General features: G+C 54.0%; 6 protein-coding genes across 6 annotated transcripts, besides 9 other annotated features; 3 read left to right on the forward strand and 3 right to left on the reverse strand.

Moving 5' to 3' along the window:
- Window positions 1-710: 710 nt before the first annotated feature.
- Window positions 711-742: a tandem repeat.
- A 308-nt stretch (window positions 743-1,050) lies between these two features.
- Window positions 1,051-1,088: a tandem repeat.
- A 585-nt stretch (window positions 1,089-1,673) lies between these two features.
- Window positions 1,674-1,747: a tandem repeat.
- A 577-nt stretch (window positions 1,748-2,324) lies between these two features.
- Window positions 2,325-2,801, reverse strand: EKO05_0007475 (uncharacterized protein; the record flags this gene model as incomplete). The annotated part of the gene is made up of 1 exon (XM_038947174.1): window positions 2,325-2,801. One exon carries the CDS (start codon window positions 2,799-2,801, stop codon window positions 2,325-2,327), a length of 477 nt encoding a protein of 158 aa, XP_038793918.1.
- A 17-nt stretch (window positions 2,802-2,818) lies between these two features.
- Window positions 2,819-2,845: a tandem repeat.
- A 437-nt stretch (window positions 2,846-3,282) lies between these two features.
- Window positions 3,283-3,303: a tandem repeat.
- Window positions 3,304-3,886: 583 nt separating this feature from the next.
- Window positions 3,887-3,924: a tandem repeat.
- A 2,175-nt stretch (window positions 3,925-6,099) lies between these two features.
- EKO05_0007476 (3'(2'),5'-bisphosphate nucleotidase) lies at window positions 6,100-7,242 on the forward strand (the record flags this gene model as incomplete). The annotated part of the gene is made up of 1 exon (XM_038947173.1): window positions 6,100-7,242. One exon carries the CDS (start codon window positions 6,100-6,102, stop codon window positions 7,240-7,242), a length of 1,143 nt encoding a protein of 380 aa, XP_038793917.1.
- A 9-nt stretch (window positions 7,243-7,251) lies between these two features.
- Window positions 7,252-7,288: a tandem repeat.
- Window positions 7,289-7,854: 566 nt separating this feature from the next.
- EKO05_0007477 (Vacuolar protein sorting-associated protein 29) lies at window positions 7,855-8,674 on the reverse strand (the record flags this gene model as incomplete). The annotated part of the gene is made up of 4 exons (XM_038943422.1): window positions 7,855-7,971; window positions 8,036-8,449; window positions 8,544-8,558; window positions 8,618-8,674. The coding sequence occupies 4 exons, from the start codon at window positions 8,672-8,674 to the stop codon at window positions 7,855-7,857; spliced, it is 603 nt and encodes a 200-aa protein (XP_038793916.1).
- A 237-nt stretch (window positions 8,675-8,911) lies between these two features.
- Window positions 8,912-8,937: a tandem repeat.
- Window positions 8,938-9,538: 601 nt separating this feature from the next.
- Window positions 9,539-10,138, forward strand: EKO05_0007478 (uncharacterized protein; the record flags this gene model as incomplete). The annotated part of the gene is made up of 1 exon (XM_059637054.1): window positions 9,539-10,138. One exon carries the CDS (start codon window positions 9,539-9,541, stop codon window positions 10,136-10,138), a length of 600 nt encoding a protein of 199 aa, XP_059493037.1.
- Window positions 10,139-11,275: 1,137 nt separating this feature from the next.
- Window positions 11,276-11,306: a tandem repeat.
- A 199-nt stretch (window positions 11,307-11,505) lies between these two features.
- EKO05_0007479 (Unspecific peroxygenase) lies at window positions 11,506-12,782 on the reverse strand (the record flags this gene model as incomplete). Its single annotated transcript, XM_038943379.1, has 2 exons — window positions 11,506-12,464; window positions 12,509-12,782. 2 exons carry the CDS (start codon window positions 12,780-12,782, stop codon window positions 11,506-11,508), a joined length of 1,233 nt encoding a protein of 410 aa, XP_038793915.1.
- Window positions 12,783-15,806: 3,024 nt separating this feature from the next.
- On the forward strand, window positions 15,807-16,411 carry EKO05_0007480 (uncharacterized protein; the record flags this gene model as incomplete). The annotated part of the gene is made up of 2 exons (XM_038943210.1): window positions 15,807-15,947; window positions 16,001-16,411. The coding sequence occupies 2 exons, from the start codon at window positions 15,807-15,809 to the stop codon at window positions 16,409-16,411; spliced, it is 552 nt and encodes a 183-aa protein (XP_038793914.1).
- Between the last annotated feature and the right edge of the window lie 202 nt (window positions 16,412-16,613).

Genomic DNA, 16,613 nt, shown 5'->3' on the forward strand with positions numbered 1-16,613 from the left:
AGTAGCTGATGCTCAAGCCCTACGTGTTGAATTTTTTACAGCTCTACACAGAGAGATGGCAGGGACAGTCAGCAGCTAATTCGGTCCTTATCAGTTAAGATAGACACGTCTCCGGCACTTGCCCCTGAACGCAGACACCCATTTACCAAACTTGAGCCTGCTACCGTGATAGAAAATTCCCTGGATCTGTCGGGGAACAATCCGTGCTCTCCGACCCAGCAACGCGGTGCAAGTCTGAGCTCGGGGCAGGATCGCAATCGGGGGAAAAGTTGCATGCAACGTGGACAGAATTTGCGAATTTGTTGTTCTTCTGCTGTACCACCGGACACCGACTCGGCCCTCGGCACAATGGCGGACCCTTGGGCATCGATGGCGTTCAAACAGGTGAAACATACGTAGATCGCGATCGCAGGCCAGGACTCGGAAGCAGCCGCCGAGCCCCTGCACCTTGTCGCGAAAGAGCCACAAGAATAATATGACTGTAATCAAATTTGTGGCTTCTTCTAAGCGAGTCGTAGGATCACGCCAACATGGTCAGAGAACCGGATTTGTAGCGTCGCACGAATCATCCGTCGACAGTCGACAAGCGTCAAGGGTCAAGGGTCAAGCGTGCGACGAGCGACAGTGCATCGGAATTGCCAGGAGCGGGGCCTTGGGTGTCGTGATTGCTCGGGAGCCGACGGGAGAGAGGGCAATGTACAGTGTACGAATGTGCTTGGGCTTGTGCTTGTGCTTGTGCTTGCTGGGACGAAGTGGAGCCCGGGTGAGGTGAGCTGGCAGGTGGGAGAGTAGGTGGCCAACAAGCAAGATGCAAGCGGGTTGAGTCCGAGAAAACTCTTTGCGAGGCCGCACGCGCGTTGGCACAGCTGATCAGCCAAGGTGTGGCATGTCACGTCCGGTGCTGGTGGTGAGGCAGTCGAACGATGTGCTTGTGTTGCGCCATAACGGACAGTCTGCCTGGCGATCGCAGAACTTGTCCGGAGTGCCGCATGACGGCTCTACCATAGGACACCTGGGCACTGTGCGCACACACAGAGGGGCGCGGGAGGGTTGCTGGGCTCGCTCGCTCGCTTGCTTGCTTGCTTCCTGCGCCATTCGTTCGACGGCGCCTTGGGTGCCCTGGCCAACCCCGCATTCGAGGAACCACTCAGCTGGCGGCGTGCACTCGCACTGTCTTGCACGCGGCGGCAGAGGGCAAGGGACTGCAGCGCTCTGGAGCCCAGAGGAGCGGGCGAGATACGGCGCCTGTTGGCTGCCACGGCCCTCTCCCGTCTTGGGCCACTGACTGTGGCTGCCATTTGCCTGCCACCGTGCGAAGCGTTGAGCGGTGGTGAACGTCTGGATCGCCGCGAAAAATCTTCCTGGTCAGTGTGTGAGACAGTGCGACAGGGCGCAGATGGTGAGGGCAAGCCACCACTTGGCCCGCTGGCCTCGCCTTGGTCGAGTCTCGCAGGCTGACGGCCGAGAGGGGGGTGGGGGGTGGCAGCCATGGGCCTGGCCGTGTGCTGAGGGGGCGTCCGCAGACTCGCAGAGCACCGGTTCGCAGAAGCGCCGCCAACGAGTCACGTGTGTCGCGTCACTCGGATGTGCGATGGGTGATTTGCAATCTGCAATGACCGCAACACAACCCCGGAGGCGGTTCAGGTCCGCTGGGTTAGGCTGTCATCGAAACGTCAACATCAACATCAGCATCAACATCAACATCAACATCAACATCAACATCAACATCAACATCAACATCAACATCGCCAAGTTGCATGCAAAGAAGACTCTAGTGTAGTGCGTCATGTATTCGCCATGGGTGGATCCCATGTTCGTGCTCTCCATGTGAGGCGCCGAGGCGGTGACTACCCAAGTAGATGCTAGAGTGGAAGAATCGGTGCGTCATACAACGCCCGTACGAGTGAGGGGACATGCGCCAACCGACTTGCAATGCCGTGAGCGATCCATGCTCCATGCTGTACCATGCCAAACATCAGGCAGCTAATGCTTGTAAACAAACTTCAATGGCCTCGGTCCAAGGCCCCCCCCCCCATGACCTGTGACAGAGTGGATATATATATGTGCTTTTGATCGTACACCGCTCCGCCATGCGTAGATGGAAAATGGTACAATGCTAGTGCAAGAGCAGCGATGGATACTATGAATAAACTCCGAGGACCACGCCGGGTCCGATGGTTTCAGGCCCGAACCAAAATGCCAAGGGTATGTACGCCGAGTGCTGGACTCGTCCAGCGCTCCGTGATTTTCGTAATGCCAAACTCCAGAAAATGGACTCGTTTTTAAGGGGGAAGATGGGTGAGAGGAAGACAAGGCAGGTAGACTCAGTACTGGTTGTACCTCCTCTTCTGCTCTCGGGTTTGGTCGAACGATCGCACGTAGTTGTTCAACTGCGATGCCGCCTGAGCGGTGATGCCCGACTGGGTGGTGGACGAGCTGGAGGACAGTGAGGAGCGTGACGACGATGGCGTAAGGCTACGCTGCCCCGCAGTGGGTGGGGCAAAGTACGAGCCATTCGCAGTAGTGTGGTAGTGGTACGGACTCGAGGAACCCATATCGAATCCTCGTGATGTCGACGGTGCCTTGTATTGCGAGAAGTTGACAGCCGGGGGAAGGTAGAAGCCGTTGTTCGACGAGGATGTGGAGGAGGCAGACGATGACAGCTGGGCTGACTGTGACTGTTGCTGACCAGCCTTCTCCAGGTCGGCCAGCCTGCAGGCCTGCGAGCAGTAGGTGCCGCCCTCCATCTGGCGATCGCAGGAGAGGCAGAAGTCGTGAGACCACTCCATTTGGGAAGTCATGTTGTGGATGTGAAGTCTGGTGGTGGTAGTGGTGATGGTGGTGGAGTGTAAGCTGAAACGCTGACAAGGCTGTCGGCGGCTGGGTGGGGTAGGGTGGTGTTGGTGGCAGTAGGCAGAAGGGATGAGGGAATGGTTCTTTATGAAGCAATGGGTGCTCAGATAGGAGTCATGGAAGGTTAGAGGCTTCAGCGGAGCTTTGTGGAGACGGGAGCAGCGGGAGCAGGCGATGAAGATGGTCTTAACTGAACGCTCAGGTACCCTATACACGGCTGACGACCTATCAGACTCTAGTGGATGCAGGCGAGCAGGGAAGCCGGTCAACAGGGTAGTCCCACGCATCTCCGCACAGCATGCAGATGCAGAGGCGTGAGCATGGACCCACACTGCAGGCCAAGGGAATATTTCCAACGAGCCGCCGCAAGCTGTGCCCGCGGTGGCCGTGCGTGTGCCCGTGTGTCCGTGTGCCCTTGCGAGAGGAGAGCGCTCGCTCGCTCGCTCGCTCATGCTGCAGCCGCCTGCATGCACCCCTCCTTCACCACCAGCCCCCAAGCGGCATAGCCGTGTTTCTGTCCTCCAGGTGCACCGCCTCGTCCTGCTATTCGCTCGCCCGCACACTTGGCCACCACGCTTTTGCCCACCACGGTGCTGCCCACCACGGTGCTGCCCACACGCTTTTGCCAGCCTGAGCTCCATTCGCTCGTCCAAACGCAGTTTTTCCCTCACCCGCACCCTCGCGCGCAGAATGTCGCGCATGTGCGTGCTGCGCAGCGATCCACTGAAGCTCTGCTCCGGCAAATTCATCCGGAGCGCGCAATCATGGGCAGGCGCAATGCCAGCTTTGCTCTTGTGTGACACCACTGCCAGAAAGCGTGATGGCAGCACGACCAGCCCCCCCAAGAATGACGAAGCTCCCGTCCCCACTCGCTAGTCATCTGCTCTTCCCGACAAGGCGGATGACGTGCAAACTTGGGTACTCCCAGCGGTGACTTGGTCCAGAAAAGGTGCAAGCAGCTATCGGTTTCAGCGGTCATGCGTCTCCTCACGCCCGCGCATTGAATGGCAAGCCGCCGTGGGGTGGTGGTGCACACTTTGCACTTTGCACGTTGCGCTTTGCACTTTGCACCCAACGCATCGATCCACTGTCGAACAGCCGGAGCAGTGAATTGCGTGCCTGTGAAACATTCGCACAATCGTCCTTCCCGAGGACGTTTTGCATTAAACTGAGCTCCGCTGTTCGCCATCTTCGGTCATGATGGCGAGCACTTGCAATGCAGGGACCCTCCGTCTCACCTGTCTCAGCCCTGCAGCTCACCAACACACTCCACTTCTCACCAAATTTGTCTCTCGTAACCTACCCAAATTTCTCGCTGGGATGCTGCACTCAAGCCACCATTCATATGGCGACATCCGACGACGTTCTCTGCTGCCAGCGCGGCTACGTTCGCTCTCGGCGCTAGCATGATTGCAGAACGGATCCGTGGTGATAGGAAGAAGCACATGATATGGGTGAGTCTACCCTACGCCGCGATTCTGCGAGACAGCCGCACTGGACCTGCCTCGTCCAAGTGCCGTCCTCCAACGTCCCCCATGTCTATCTTTCTCCACGGTGATCAGCCCCTTTGATGCTTCAGCGAAAAATCTGCAACGCCTTAGACACAAGAACATGTTCTGGCTACCGCATCCACCTCAGCAGTGACCATACAGACCAAAATAGGCTTGCTTGGACCCTGTCCGCTTCAGGCATACGGTCAAGGCGAAGCAGTATTGATCGCTGACAGAAAGAGGACGACCATCTCGAGGAACGCCTGTTCGGTACGCCTTGTTGCTATCCACGGCTAGCGAGATGGTCAGGAATCAGGATGCTCGTCTCTCAGCGCGCCTCGAGCCCTCCTCGCCTCCTGAAGCGAGATCATGATCACGCCCGAAGCCTCGCCATGTGACCGAGGAAGCGAAGGGCACGGCAATATTCGACCCTGCCGCCTGTCAATGCCTGCAAAGTTTAGTTCCCTCAGGAACGCCACGGAAGTGACTTGCAGGCGAGGTTGCAACGCTCATTCGTCCGGTCAGATACGAATGGGGACGGTTCAGGCAACTGCTGACAGACCCCCACGTTGCTCACTTTAAGGTTCAGCGCAGCCCTCACGAGAAGCATCGTGATGTCGACAGGCTGCAGGAACGGGTACGCGCAATCTATGCTTATCTTGATATCAATTGATTGCGGTTAACGGGCCTCACGACTCGCGAAACTCCTCACCTATGGGCAACGCGCTATCAAGCTCGAAACTCGCCGTGACACGACTCAGCAGCGCACGCGTGGCACGCATGCAAGAGCAGTGCATGTCGGCCGCGGTTGCCAGAGCATTCACCTCTGAGGGTGCACAGATGCGCGCATCTCACACATTACCCCACAATGCGGCGGCCACCAGGCTCGTTGCGACATGGCTTACGACATGCCAGTGGAGAACCATGCACTCAGTACACCATCTGCGTCTTGAAACGTTGAAGGACCTGTGTGGACATGGACAAAATCGCCGAGAGATAACTCGATAGGAAACATGATTGCCCAATCCGCGCCTGCAGCGTTATGCAGACTCGAGCGATTTTGTCCTTGTCCAATCGAGGGACCCGCACGCTATGCATCCACTATCAATCTGCCAAAACGAAGCACAACTACTGAAGGACCCCTAATGCAGTGTCACCAAACATGGAAGCACAGACCGCAGCCTTTCTCTTCTGAGTAATCAATAGACAGACAGCCTCGCAGCCTTGCCTGTCGTGTGAATCTCCCGACTCGGCCCGAGCTTCCTTCATCGTTCCCGTCTCCGTTCCCGTACTAAGGGCGACCCTGACGGCACGAAGCAGAAGCGTGCCTGAGCGCAAGCCTTGTAGCCTCAACTGATGCTAAAAAGGAACTTCAACAGTGTGCAATCGATCCTTGATGTGCGGTATGTTTGTTTGCTGTTGAATCGGGGCCACCGATGCCTTGGAAGTATTCACCGCATGCTAAGGCTGTCGACTCGACTTACCAGCATGGCAAATCAAGTCCCTTTCCACGACTTGGGTGAGGCTGGTCACAGGCACGAGCCAATTGGCGCAATCGTTGTAGTTGGCATCTCGCAAAACCTCGCTCTGTATAGAGAATTGTATGAGGAAAGCGCGCACATCGTAGAGGACTCGGGCAACTGTAGCATTTTGCCGAGCACATGATGTTGACCTCACCTCATCAAAACTTTCAACAGCTCCGAGAACGTGAAGCTGTAGACACCCTATCGCATCAACACCGCCACGACAGCCCACAATGGCCGCCTCGCATCAGCCCTACGCCGCGGAACTGGACCTTGCCCTTCGCGTCGTACACAATGCCTCGATGCTCACGAAATCGGTGCTGCGATCACTGAAGAACCATGTCTCCGCCGAAACCAAGGCCGACTCGTCGCCCGTGACCATTGCCGACTTTGCAGCCCAAGCCCTGCTCATCAGCTCCCTCCACGCCGCGTACCCCAGCGACAGCTTCCTCGGCGAGGAGAGCGCGGATGCGCTGCGCTCCAACGACGCGCTGGCGGACCGAGTATGGGAGCTTGTGCAACGCGCAAAGCAGCTCCATGCAGCGCCGTCTCAAACGGGCGATGCGCACAACGCCAATCCCGAGGTTCCCGCATTGACGTTCCCTGCAAGCAAGGAGGACATGTTCGATCTTATTGACCTCGGCGGCAACGGCGAGCAGACGCGTTCTGGCAGAGTGTGGATCATGGATCCCGTCGATGGCACGGCGACGTTCATGCAGGGCCAGCAATACGCCGTGTGTTTGTGCTTGCTGGTCGACGGTAAGCAGGCTGTTGGCGTGATTGGGTGTCCGAATCTGGCCTTTGATGTTCACGGACCGCTGGGACAGAGCAGAGTGCACGAAGATCTCGTTGACGAGACGGGCTATGGAGTTGTGCTGTCTGCGATCAAGCAACAGGGCACGTATGTGAGGGGTATGACGGAAGGTGGGTGGGGGGAAGCGAGGAGAGTTGACTTGACGGAGTTACCGGAGAAGGAACTGAGTCAGCTGAACTTCGTCGAGAGCACATTGGGCAAGACAAGTCTATCGCAAGAAGAGCACAAGGCCGTCTGCGAAGAGCTTGGTGCACAGTGGCCAGGGACCGTCATCTGGGCGCAGCAAGTCAAGCACGTCGCGCTTGCACTGGGCTCTACAGATGTCATGGTCCGCATTCCAAAGACGGTCGACAGATTCACATGTGTGTGGGACCACGCCGGGGGTCACCTCCTCTTCACCGAGGCCGGTGGACTGATCAAGGACTTCAACGGTGGAGACATTGACTTCAGCCACGGCCGGCACATCGCAGGTGAGCGTAACTACGGCATGATAGCCGCGCTGCCATCCGTGTTCGAGAAGGTGGAGCGGGCCGTGAAGGACATCCTCGCTCGGAGACGGTAGTGATGCGAAAACGGGATGGGATGGAATGGAATGGAGTGGGATGCAAGTCGGGAGGATTCCCACGCGGTGCGCGCCGAAAAGGCCTGCTTGCTCGAGCCGAATCCTGCGTGGTTTCACAGAGCCTCACCGGACGGTCAGGCCATTGCGACTATTTGCTAGGAGCTGCATGCACAGCAGGAGTGACAGGCTGTGGGGTAGATCTGAAATGAGCGCTCGCATGAGTCTCAGCTGAGCTCTGGGGTCTGTTTCAGGGGCATGACGAAGTGTACAGGACGTAGTCTATGCACAGGTATGCAGTAGCTACGTGTTCCAACTTATGCTCGGTGTGCAGCACGCTTGAGCTAGATGCTGCGCCTAGCCGTGAATAATCTGCTGTGCAGGTTCCGTGACACAGCAGAAAAGGATTCTACCGGCCTTGCTTGGAGCTGCTCGTTGATTCGCAGGACGAACATTGCGACTGTTGTGCTGTTTGAAGATGCACTTCTGTAACAGACAAGCGCTGACATATCCATTGATTCGTGGCATGGACACCGGCACTATCACGTCCATGGCGATGATGCGGACTGAAATGCCGCTCCTTTACTGTCTGAGTGAGATAGCACTTGTCTGGATCTATGCTGCGCCCCCGCCATTCTTCCGGAAAGAGACCTTCTCGACCGCAACATTCTCATTGCCCTCCGCATCCTTGCGTAGCTGGTAAACGTACAACACAAGAACGTCACCTTGCACCTATGACGTTGTCAGCTCGTTGTTGCACAATTGCATAGCCACTTTGCTGTGATGGCAAACTCACGTCCATGAGCACAAAGCTCGGTGTGGGTTCCTCGTCCTCTGACCACCAGCCCGTTGTCATGGCGCCTGTCGCGCTCCCCGGATTTACGAAGAACTTGCCCTCCATCTCGTACGCCTCGAATTTGTGTGTGCCGCCCCATAGCAAGATGTCTACGTCCATCTGTCGTGCCGCGATGAGTAAGCTGTCACCATCGCCCGGCGGTATGATGGTGTGGCCATGTGTGAAGCCTATGCGTAGCGAGCCGTGGGTGACGACTTTGGAGAGGGCGAGGTTTGGCGCTTCGACGTCGAAATCGCCCTTGACGATCTGCAGGTCCGGCGCGATGCCGCGCAGGAACTCGTACGTTTCGCGATCTGTGATGTTGCCGAGACAGAGAATTTGCCCAATCTTGCCAGGCGCAAGGAGCTTCTTGAACTAGACATGGTGTGAGTCGTGGCGCGTTCGAAGAGGAAGAGGGGCGTGGTATGAGGTTGCTTCAGACTGGAGACGGTAGCGGGCTGCTTCGTACCTTTGCGGGAATATCCTATGTGGCCTGTGAGTTGGTGAGGTCTAGCGTCGCATACTGATAGCGTAGGAACATACTGCAGCGCGGTCCGGTATGAAGAGGTCACCAAGGACCAGCACCAGTCGCGACGCCATTGTGGCTGCCTAGTGAGCTTTTGCGGCCGTCTTGGAGTGCGATGCGACAGCAGGTAGCTAGGCGACTCGGAATGCCAAATCAATCAACACACTGAGCACCTCCGACGGACGACGGTGGGGTTACAAGCGGAGTCAGGCCTGGAGCCTTGGGCGAGCTATGCGGTCACTCGAGGCGGTGGCAGAACCTAGTCCTGGACGCCCTTGGCAGGCACGCTCGACGTGTCGAGCTAGTGCGAGCTCCACCTCCACCTCCACCTCCACCTTTGACCTTTGACCTTACTCACTGACACTGTCTTCGAAACGGTATTGAAATGACGTGTATTCGGTCTGTAGCATACTGATGTCTTGGGACCTAATGCACAGCCGGCTTGGCGCAATCCAGTGGCACGTTGCAGATGCGAGGCTTTTGCAACATTAGACGCTGAGCACATGTTCAGTCGCCCAACTCCAGATCTGAGTGGAACTGATCTCAATAAGGAGGTCCTGTTCCATCCAGTACTTGAAGTCGGCCAAAGACATCGCATTGAAGCTTTTCGTACCATCACCGAGCATACCCCAACGTGTACAGCCACGACTCGTGGGTCAGCCTTGCGCTAACCTGCAAACCATCAGGCATCCCATACCGGAGCCGCATACCCGTCGCCCCAACCCAATGTGGACGCACGTGAGCAACTACAAGGCTGATAGAGCCATATGTCAACGTCTAGAAGCCGCAACACTGCTCGTAAGGCACAAGGATAACCGTATACAACGCTCTCTCGGCATGAAGGCGCCGCCGAGCCACCGATTCCGGATAACGATGCTGCGTAGAGCAATATATAAAGCCGCTGCAGGTGCGCTGTTGCAAGAGCAGTAACATCTGGAATGACAAGAGCGGGAGCAGCATCATCACTATCGACTACAAATCAGCACTACAACATCAAACTTAACCTTGATCGCAACCAACCGGTTCACAACATGGCCCCTCTACGACAATCTCTACTGTCAAGACACCACGCCACAGGCCGCCGCCCCGCAAACATGAGAACTCTCTTCCTCGTTCTCGGGATCTGTGCTTTCTTTGTTCTCTTCTTCACAATCATATACGCCTGTTGTCTAAGAACTACTGTTCCAGTCCGAAACACTGCAGCAAGACCAACGGCGCAGCGTCAACCCAGGGCAAGACCAGCGGCGCAATGTCAACCTAACAGGCGGGGTGGAACTTACAGCGAGCCCCCAAGACCCTCGGAAAGTGTAGCGGAGAGGCAGGCGATGAGGGAAACAGAGACCAGGCAGCAGCAAATACTCCCGCCCGCGTATCAACTACCGGCTCCAACCTACCAACATCCCACGTCGGAAATTAGACGACAGTGGTTGATGTCACATCGACAAATGCCATTGCCTCTGCCGGCACCTGCGAATGACTTGCCGCCAACATACAATTCAGCAGCGGTGTGGCCATCAAGGCCAACAAGGGGATGGTGAGTGAGATGGCCTTGACCTCCAATCGTGGGTCCAACAAAAACCCGATAATATCCCGGAGTAACAGAAAACGTCTTGGAAGCTTGAAGCTGCTGATCTAGCCAGATGAGCGGCGAGGACATGGACGAAACAACACCCACTTCTGTATCAGCGCGCAGGCGATATCTTCCACGCTTTGTTCACTAAACCTTCGATTCCTTCGATTGGCTGTGAACTACAAAACTACATGCTTTCTTCACGCCCTCTCAAAGAGATCGAAGTCCTCTTGTAAGAGATACGCCCTGACTTCAGGCCAAGGAGTGATGGCCTCGAGTCATCTCGCAAAGAGGACAATGTCACGGAAGCTGTGGCACGAAGACTGTAGGTCTGTTGTTCCTCATGTTGCCCGGGAAAGAACGAGTTATAATTCAGCAAGTAGATGGGATCTTCAGATACCAAGAACAACGACATTTTATCACAGCCACAAACAACCTTGCTCCAGTCCCCGAACCCTGTCGCAAATTTCTCGTAAAATTCACAGATCTCAGCACTGCCAATACCACGACCCCCAACCTCTCACTAGCTATGCTGCCGCTGTGTATAAGTACAGTTGACCGTCCAATATATCGACTCCCCCTTAAGAAAGTTCACCGTACGATAGACAATAACTTCCTCTCTACTTAGCCGTCGTAGTATAAGTCTACCCTGTTCGATCGTTATCTTGCAGTCCTAGCGGAGCTCATTCCATTCCAATCCCTTCCTTTCGTGTCTTGTGACTGGGTGATCAGAGAAGACCCTGACCTCGGACGAAATTCAGCTTGGGCAGGCGGTAGAATTTTTGTTCAAGCTGATGATTACAAGTGCGGTTTTTAGGATTTCTAAATGGATGTTTGCGGTTTTCGGGGTCAGCTTTGTTTATCAGGAATAGCAGTGGACGAGAGGCTGCAGCTAGAATAGATGTGTTGACGAAGTAGCTAGCTCTTGTTGGAGGTAATTTGAAATACACCGGTGATACGTACTGCTCGATAGATAGGGATAGCAGGGAGAGAAAAACTTAGGTCTCCAGAGGCATCGCAGTTTGAACTTCATGGTCAGAAGACTGTGGCACAAAAGATCCGGAGTACATGCAGCAGCCTTGACGGGCAGTCCGTAGTCGTGATCAGAGAGAGAGAGAGAGAGAGAAAGAGAGAGAACTGTTTAGTTTGACGTTCAATTAATAAACTAGCTGAAACAGATCGAATATCTAACTGCCGTTTCATCATATTGCTGCATTCCAGCTCTCATGCATCTTGCATGCAAGTCGACCATCACCATCTCAAACCCCCATTTCCTTCGTCGACGCGAACAAGGAGAGCGCAAAAGCTCTTCAACCCATTCAGGCATCATCGCATTTAGGAGGTGGGAGCGGTCTGATCAGGACGAAGAGCACATCCAGCGTTCTTGAAGACCGGGTTGAGCTTGCCAATGGACAAGTTCAGAAGAGTGAGAGGAATATCAGTGAGCACGCTCAAGCTGGAAGGCACAGGTTGCGTACCGAGCTGGTACAACAAGCAGAGAATATCAGAGGCTGTAGCAGCATCGGGAAGCTTGCCATCGCGAATGATGCCGAAGGGGGTAGACAAAGCATCGAAGTTGTTCTTTCCAACGTTTCCACCGAAGAGCTTGGGGTACTGAACGTACTGGGACAGAATCTCGATAGTGACATCGTTGTTGGTGTAGGGAGCGCGACGGTTGAACCAGTTGTCTGGGATTCTCTCGGCTGTGTACTTCCAACCTCCTGGAGCTGAGGAGTCGGCCGTGGTACCGAAAAAGGAGGAGATCGTCTTGAGGTCAGGGGTACCCTCGTTACCATAGCTAGGGAAGAGCTCGTACAGGAAGGAAGAGGCTCCGTACAGCAAGAGAGCAAGAGGCCCAAAGAAGAAGTTGTCGTTCTCCTGGACGGACTCGTCGTATCGCTGGCTGCGGTACGCGGCGAGGGTGTTACGATCAAAGTTACCACCGGACACGCGGTCCGCAACATCCTTCATTCTGGCGAAAAGGGTGCCATTGAAAGAATAGTTGTCCCCGTTGTGGGTGAAGTAATCATTTCGAGTGAGTGATGAGTCGCCCTCGAACTTGTTGTGTCCGTTCAATCCTGGCTGGGTGCCGAGGACACCACCAAGTGTAGCGGTACGCGAAGTGGCGTCACAACCAATGCTAAGCTTGCCGCTGACGAGGTCGCCATCAGCGAGCACACCAAGTGTGGCAAGGAGCGTAGCAAGATCCCAGCCAACATTGTACATGTTCTGCTGAGCGTCGACAAGCTCGTTGAAGGTTGTGACACCATCGTGAGCAAGGAAGTTGTGATTGGCTGCGCATTCAAGCCAGGGCAAGGACCGCGGATATCATTGGAACCAGGCGCCACGAAGGCGTGTGCAGTATCGCCATCAGCGGGAACCTTAATGCCGCCTTTCCCGGTACCGGGAGCGCCGTTTCGTGCGCCTGTGTACGGGTATTTGGAGTCATAAGGGGCAGCAGGTTGGTGGTTTGCGTTGAAGGGACAGCTGTTCTGCCTCTTCACATTGCGAGCGCGACCCAGCATGGAAGAGTCGACGCCAGGCTGGTTAGCTACCCATGGGTATGCTGAGACGGCAGAAGCCGAAAGAAGGAAAAGTGATAGTGTCTGCATGGTAGAAAGCTGAAGCCGTTCAATGAAGGGTGTTGTGCGCTTCTGAGCACAAATTGATGGAGGTTTGGTGAGATGATGATTCCTTTGATGCTGTAGATGTGGTCCTACTTATATGTGTATCCACCTTGCCTCACCCTTGGTTCTTCGTCCAAGAGGCCGAGGCAGATCTGCGAACATTCTGCTCTGGTGTTGCTTGCATACAAACCATCGTCAAATCCGCACCCCTTCATTGGAGGATGCAAGATATATTCACACCTTGCACGCGCTGCAGCGGGTGATCGACACACCCCACACAGATGATCTTCAACCCCACAAATTGCAGTATACTGTCGGCACATAAGTTAGCAGGGGAGTTGTCCAGAAGGGTTGCAGCGGTGCAAGGCTAAACCAAGATACATACAGATGGTCTGCGGCCGAGGCTGTGGTGCTTCGACGGAAGGTTTGCGCTCCGTGTAAACTAAGCTACCAGTGCTGCCAGAAGAAGAAAGGTTCCTGCATATAGCGTGCCGCTCGGCGATCTTGTTCCCCCAGAAGCAGTCTAACGAAATCGAGCTGGTGGAGTGCGGGGTGACATCCTACCCAATGCCGTGTGATGTATCTTACCATTGAAGAAACTTTTTACTTGCAGTTTTAGGTAGTGATCGACATAAATTCCTTGATTACTCCAGCCCGATATTTGACATCCATTCGCTAGTAGGAGCAAACATGGTTTTGGAAGACGGCGATCGAAATTCCGTTCACCCAGCCTACCACCAGCGCGCAACGCTCACTGGTTGGAGGACAGTCGGTCAAGCTTCCGCATCATCATTACCAGTGGTGCGAACTGCGTCTGACTTGTAGTTGTGGTAGTCAGGTCTCGGTATGAATCATGCTTTCCAAGAGGATAGACGCTGCTACAAGGGCGACACATTCCAGAATCTGTTGTCCAGCCTCGGCGAACACATGTTATGGATGTCTCTGACATGTCTTTCTGTCTCGATCGTGTAGTAGCAAGTATGTATTGCAATTTTCTTCTTTCTTCCCCAAGCTGTCGAACCTGGTCGCTGGAACGATGCTCACAAGGCTCTGCGGAAATAAAAAGAGACCAACCCCAATGCAGTAGCGAGTGCGACAACTGAATGTGGCCGATGACTTGAACAAGGGTCTGTGACTAGTACGGAATAGAATCGCTAGTTGTGTAGACTCAGTGGTAAGTAGCGTTCTTGACAGCCTTAGGCGCGCTAGGGTAGGGGTAAAATGCAATCGTCGAGAACACAAGAACAGTGCATGATAATTCCACCCCCAGTCTCAGCCGTTGAAGTTGGCTAGTGACAGTTGTAGTGTGTGGAAACTGAGACATAGAACGACACAAGTGACGTCTTTGCTTGCGATTGTGCAATCTATAGACAATAAGACATGGAACTTTCAATCTTTTCGCGAGAGACTATGGCGACGCAGCCCAGGCGAAGTCAGCAATATCTCTTTGTGTGCACACCGATGCAGACGTGTTGATCTCCGTGCGAACTGAACTCGAGACAACGGTTCGTACTTCCCCTGTATGTTGCAAGTATTGCCTCGGAGCCTGACGATGCGTTTACCAGCATCGTGGTGTGGTGTGGGGAAAAACTAACCTAGACTAGGGGGCAATCTCGCTCAGAATGCTCCATTTGGGAGAACACGTGGAACAAACGAGAGGATCACCGGTGTAAAGTATAGCACTACGTTTGTGAACCTATACCGTGATCATGGGCCAATGTTTGCCTTTGAATGGTGTCAATAATAAGGTTGGCAACGGTGACGGTAGAAAGATTCAGTTCAACTCCACCGTTGTACATAGCTTGTCGATCCGGGCTATCCAGAACGCCTCCAAAATGACGGTACTCCTGATGGCCAGGTAGTCATACAACGATGCCTGTTGACTATCGATTGTTTTTGGTAAAATACTGATCATCTCGATCTTATTTGGCTCGTTTTGCGACTGCTGCAGGTGCTATTGAAGTCTTGCATAAGCTAAGTGAGCACTTCGAAAATTGCAGTCCATTAAGTCACATACCGAGGCATATCGCAGTAGTGCTTCGATGGCCAAGCTCGAACGAAGCACACATGACTTCCTTTTGAAGCCAACTGTGCGACTGGACAAGAACGTGTGTTATGAATTCAGTACTCTGTCATGCGCGAGAGTAGTTAAATGAGCGAGGTATCTCGTCAGTTTGTACCTTGCACGAAGCTCGGTCCCTTTTCTTCGCTGCTGTTAGGGGGCCGCGCAGCGGGAATTGTTTCGCGTTGGAGTGAATAAACAGTTCTATGATGATACTGGAGCCGTGCTTTCCTTTTAGGTCGAGCTGCTGTTTGCGCTCTCTGGGTTGGCGCATTGCTTCTCCCGTCCGTTCACTCTTCGTGCTGCGTTCTGATTCCAACCATTGTTTTGTTCAGCATGCCTTTTCATAAGACAATCTGCCTCCAGCGTAATATATGGACAAAGTTAGTGCTCGACAAGCATAGTGTTGTACTAGATGGTGAATTTTCTGCACTCACAGGGTCAGTTGGTAGACGCAACATATTATCAGTTCTCAACGCGTCTCTCATAAGGAACCTCGTAGTGCGTAAAAGCCAACTGCATCAGCTACCAATCTTGCCTTTAGTCCATAATACATCAAAATCTACAGAGGATATGAAGTAGGTTTCGGATGTGAGCTATATTCTCATGACACTCATGGCGCTCATGCCACTTAGAAATCGATGAAATCTCTGTAGGCCTCTATTGAGTAAATGTTACTGCTAAATCAATTTATGTTGACTTCTCTTTGATCCGCAGCAAGCGTCAAGCGGAGTTTGGAGTTCGCAAGGCAGCAATCTCAAAGTAAGCGGTCGCTCGATGTGACGTAGTGCTTACGGGACAATCGCTTACCTTCTGAAGCTATGTGTACCTTTGTTTCTGCCTACTATCCTCGATCTTAAAATCTTCATGCTACATTGAACGTCGATACTCCACACAATAGTTAACAATTTCGAGGCACTTTCGAGACTATAGCCCAAACTACAGTCATGGGTTCACAGCATCAAGACTTCATCAAGATTCCCGTAGCAGAGGGCAGCCGCCAGACTGCGCCAGTAGACCAATCGAAGCGGCTAGCTGCATCAGAGATCAAGATCGAAGTTGCTGAGGAAAAAGATGCCTTTCAAATAGTAAGTGTTGAAAGACTTACCCCTCCTCCATAAATCTCTAACAGTCTGATTAGGCCAAAGGCGTCTACACTTGTTTCCCCGAATCCTCGATGGAAAAGAAAGAGCCCCTACATCTGCGTCCAGCAACCAAAGACATCCGCATTCAGCGTCTATCAAGAAGAATCCATCCCTCCTTCACCCAGCCTGGCATGCACTGGATCAAAGCCATCCACATTCCGACCAGCACCATCATCGGCGCCGCAGCCTGGGCCGACCCCACACTTCCTGTGCACAATGTCTTCCGGAGTTCTGCATTCACTTTCTACGGCTGGAAAGAGAAGATGGGCTGGTCAGACGCTGAGGTTGATGAACTCTTCGCTCACATTGATGACCAGGCTTGGAGTGGCGGTCTTGAGAAAGACGATGAGATCAGGGGTCAGGTGTTGAGTGAGCCGCATTGGTATCTTGCACTGCTTATCACGTGACCTGAGTGGCAGGGGAGGGGGGTTGGGAAGAGGTTGTTGGACTGGGCGATTCGACAGGCTGACGCAACGGTGCCGCCCACGCCAATGTACTTGGAGAGCTCGGCTATGTCCAGGGCGGTGTACATGCATGTCGGGTTTGTTCCGCAGGGTAATGTAAACTTTGTGAGGAGGGGACCAAAGCTCGTGAGGGAATTGGAAGTAG

Source organism: Ascochyta rabiei, chromosome 12 (assembly GCF_004011695.2).
Source record: "Ascochyta rabiei chromosome 12, complete sequence".
Lineage (NCBI taxonomy): Eukaryota > Fungi > Ascomycota > Dothideomycetes > Pleosporales > Didymellaceae > Ascochyta > Ascochyta rabiei.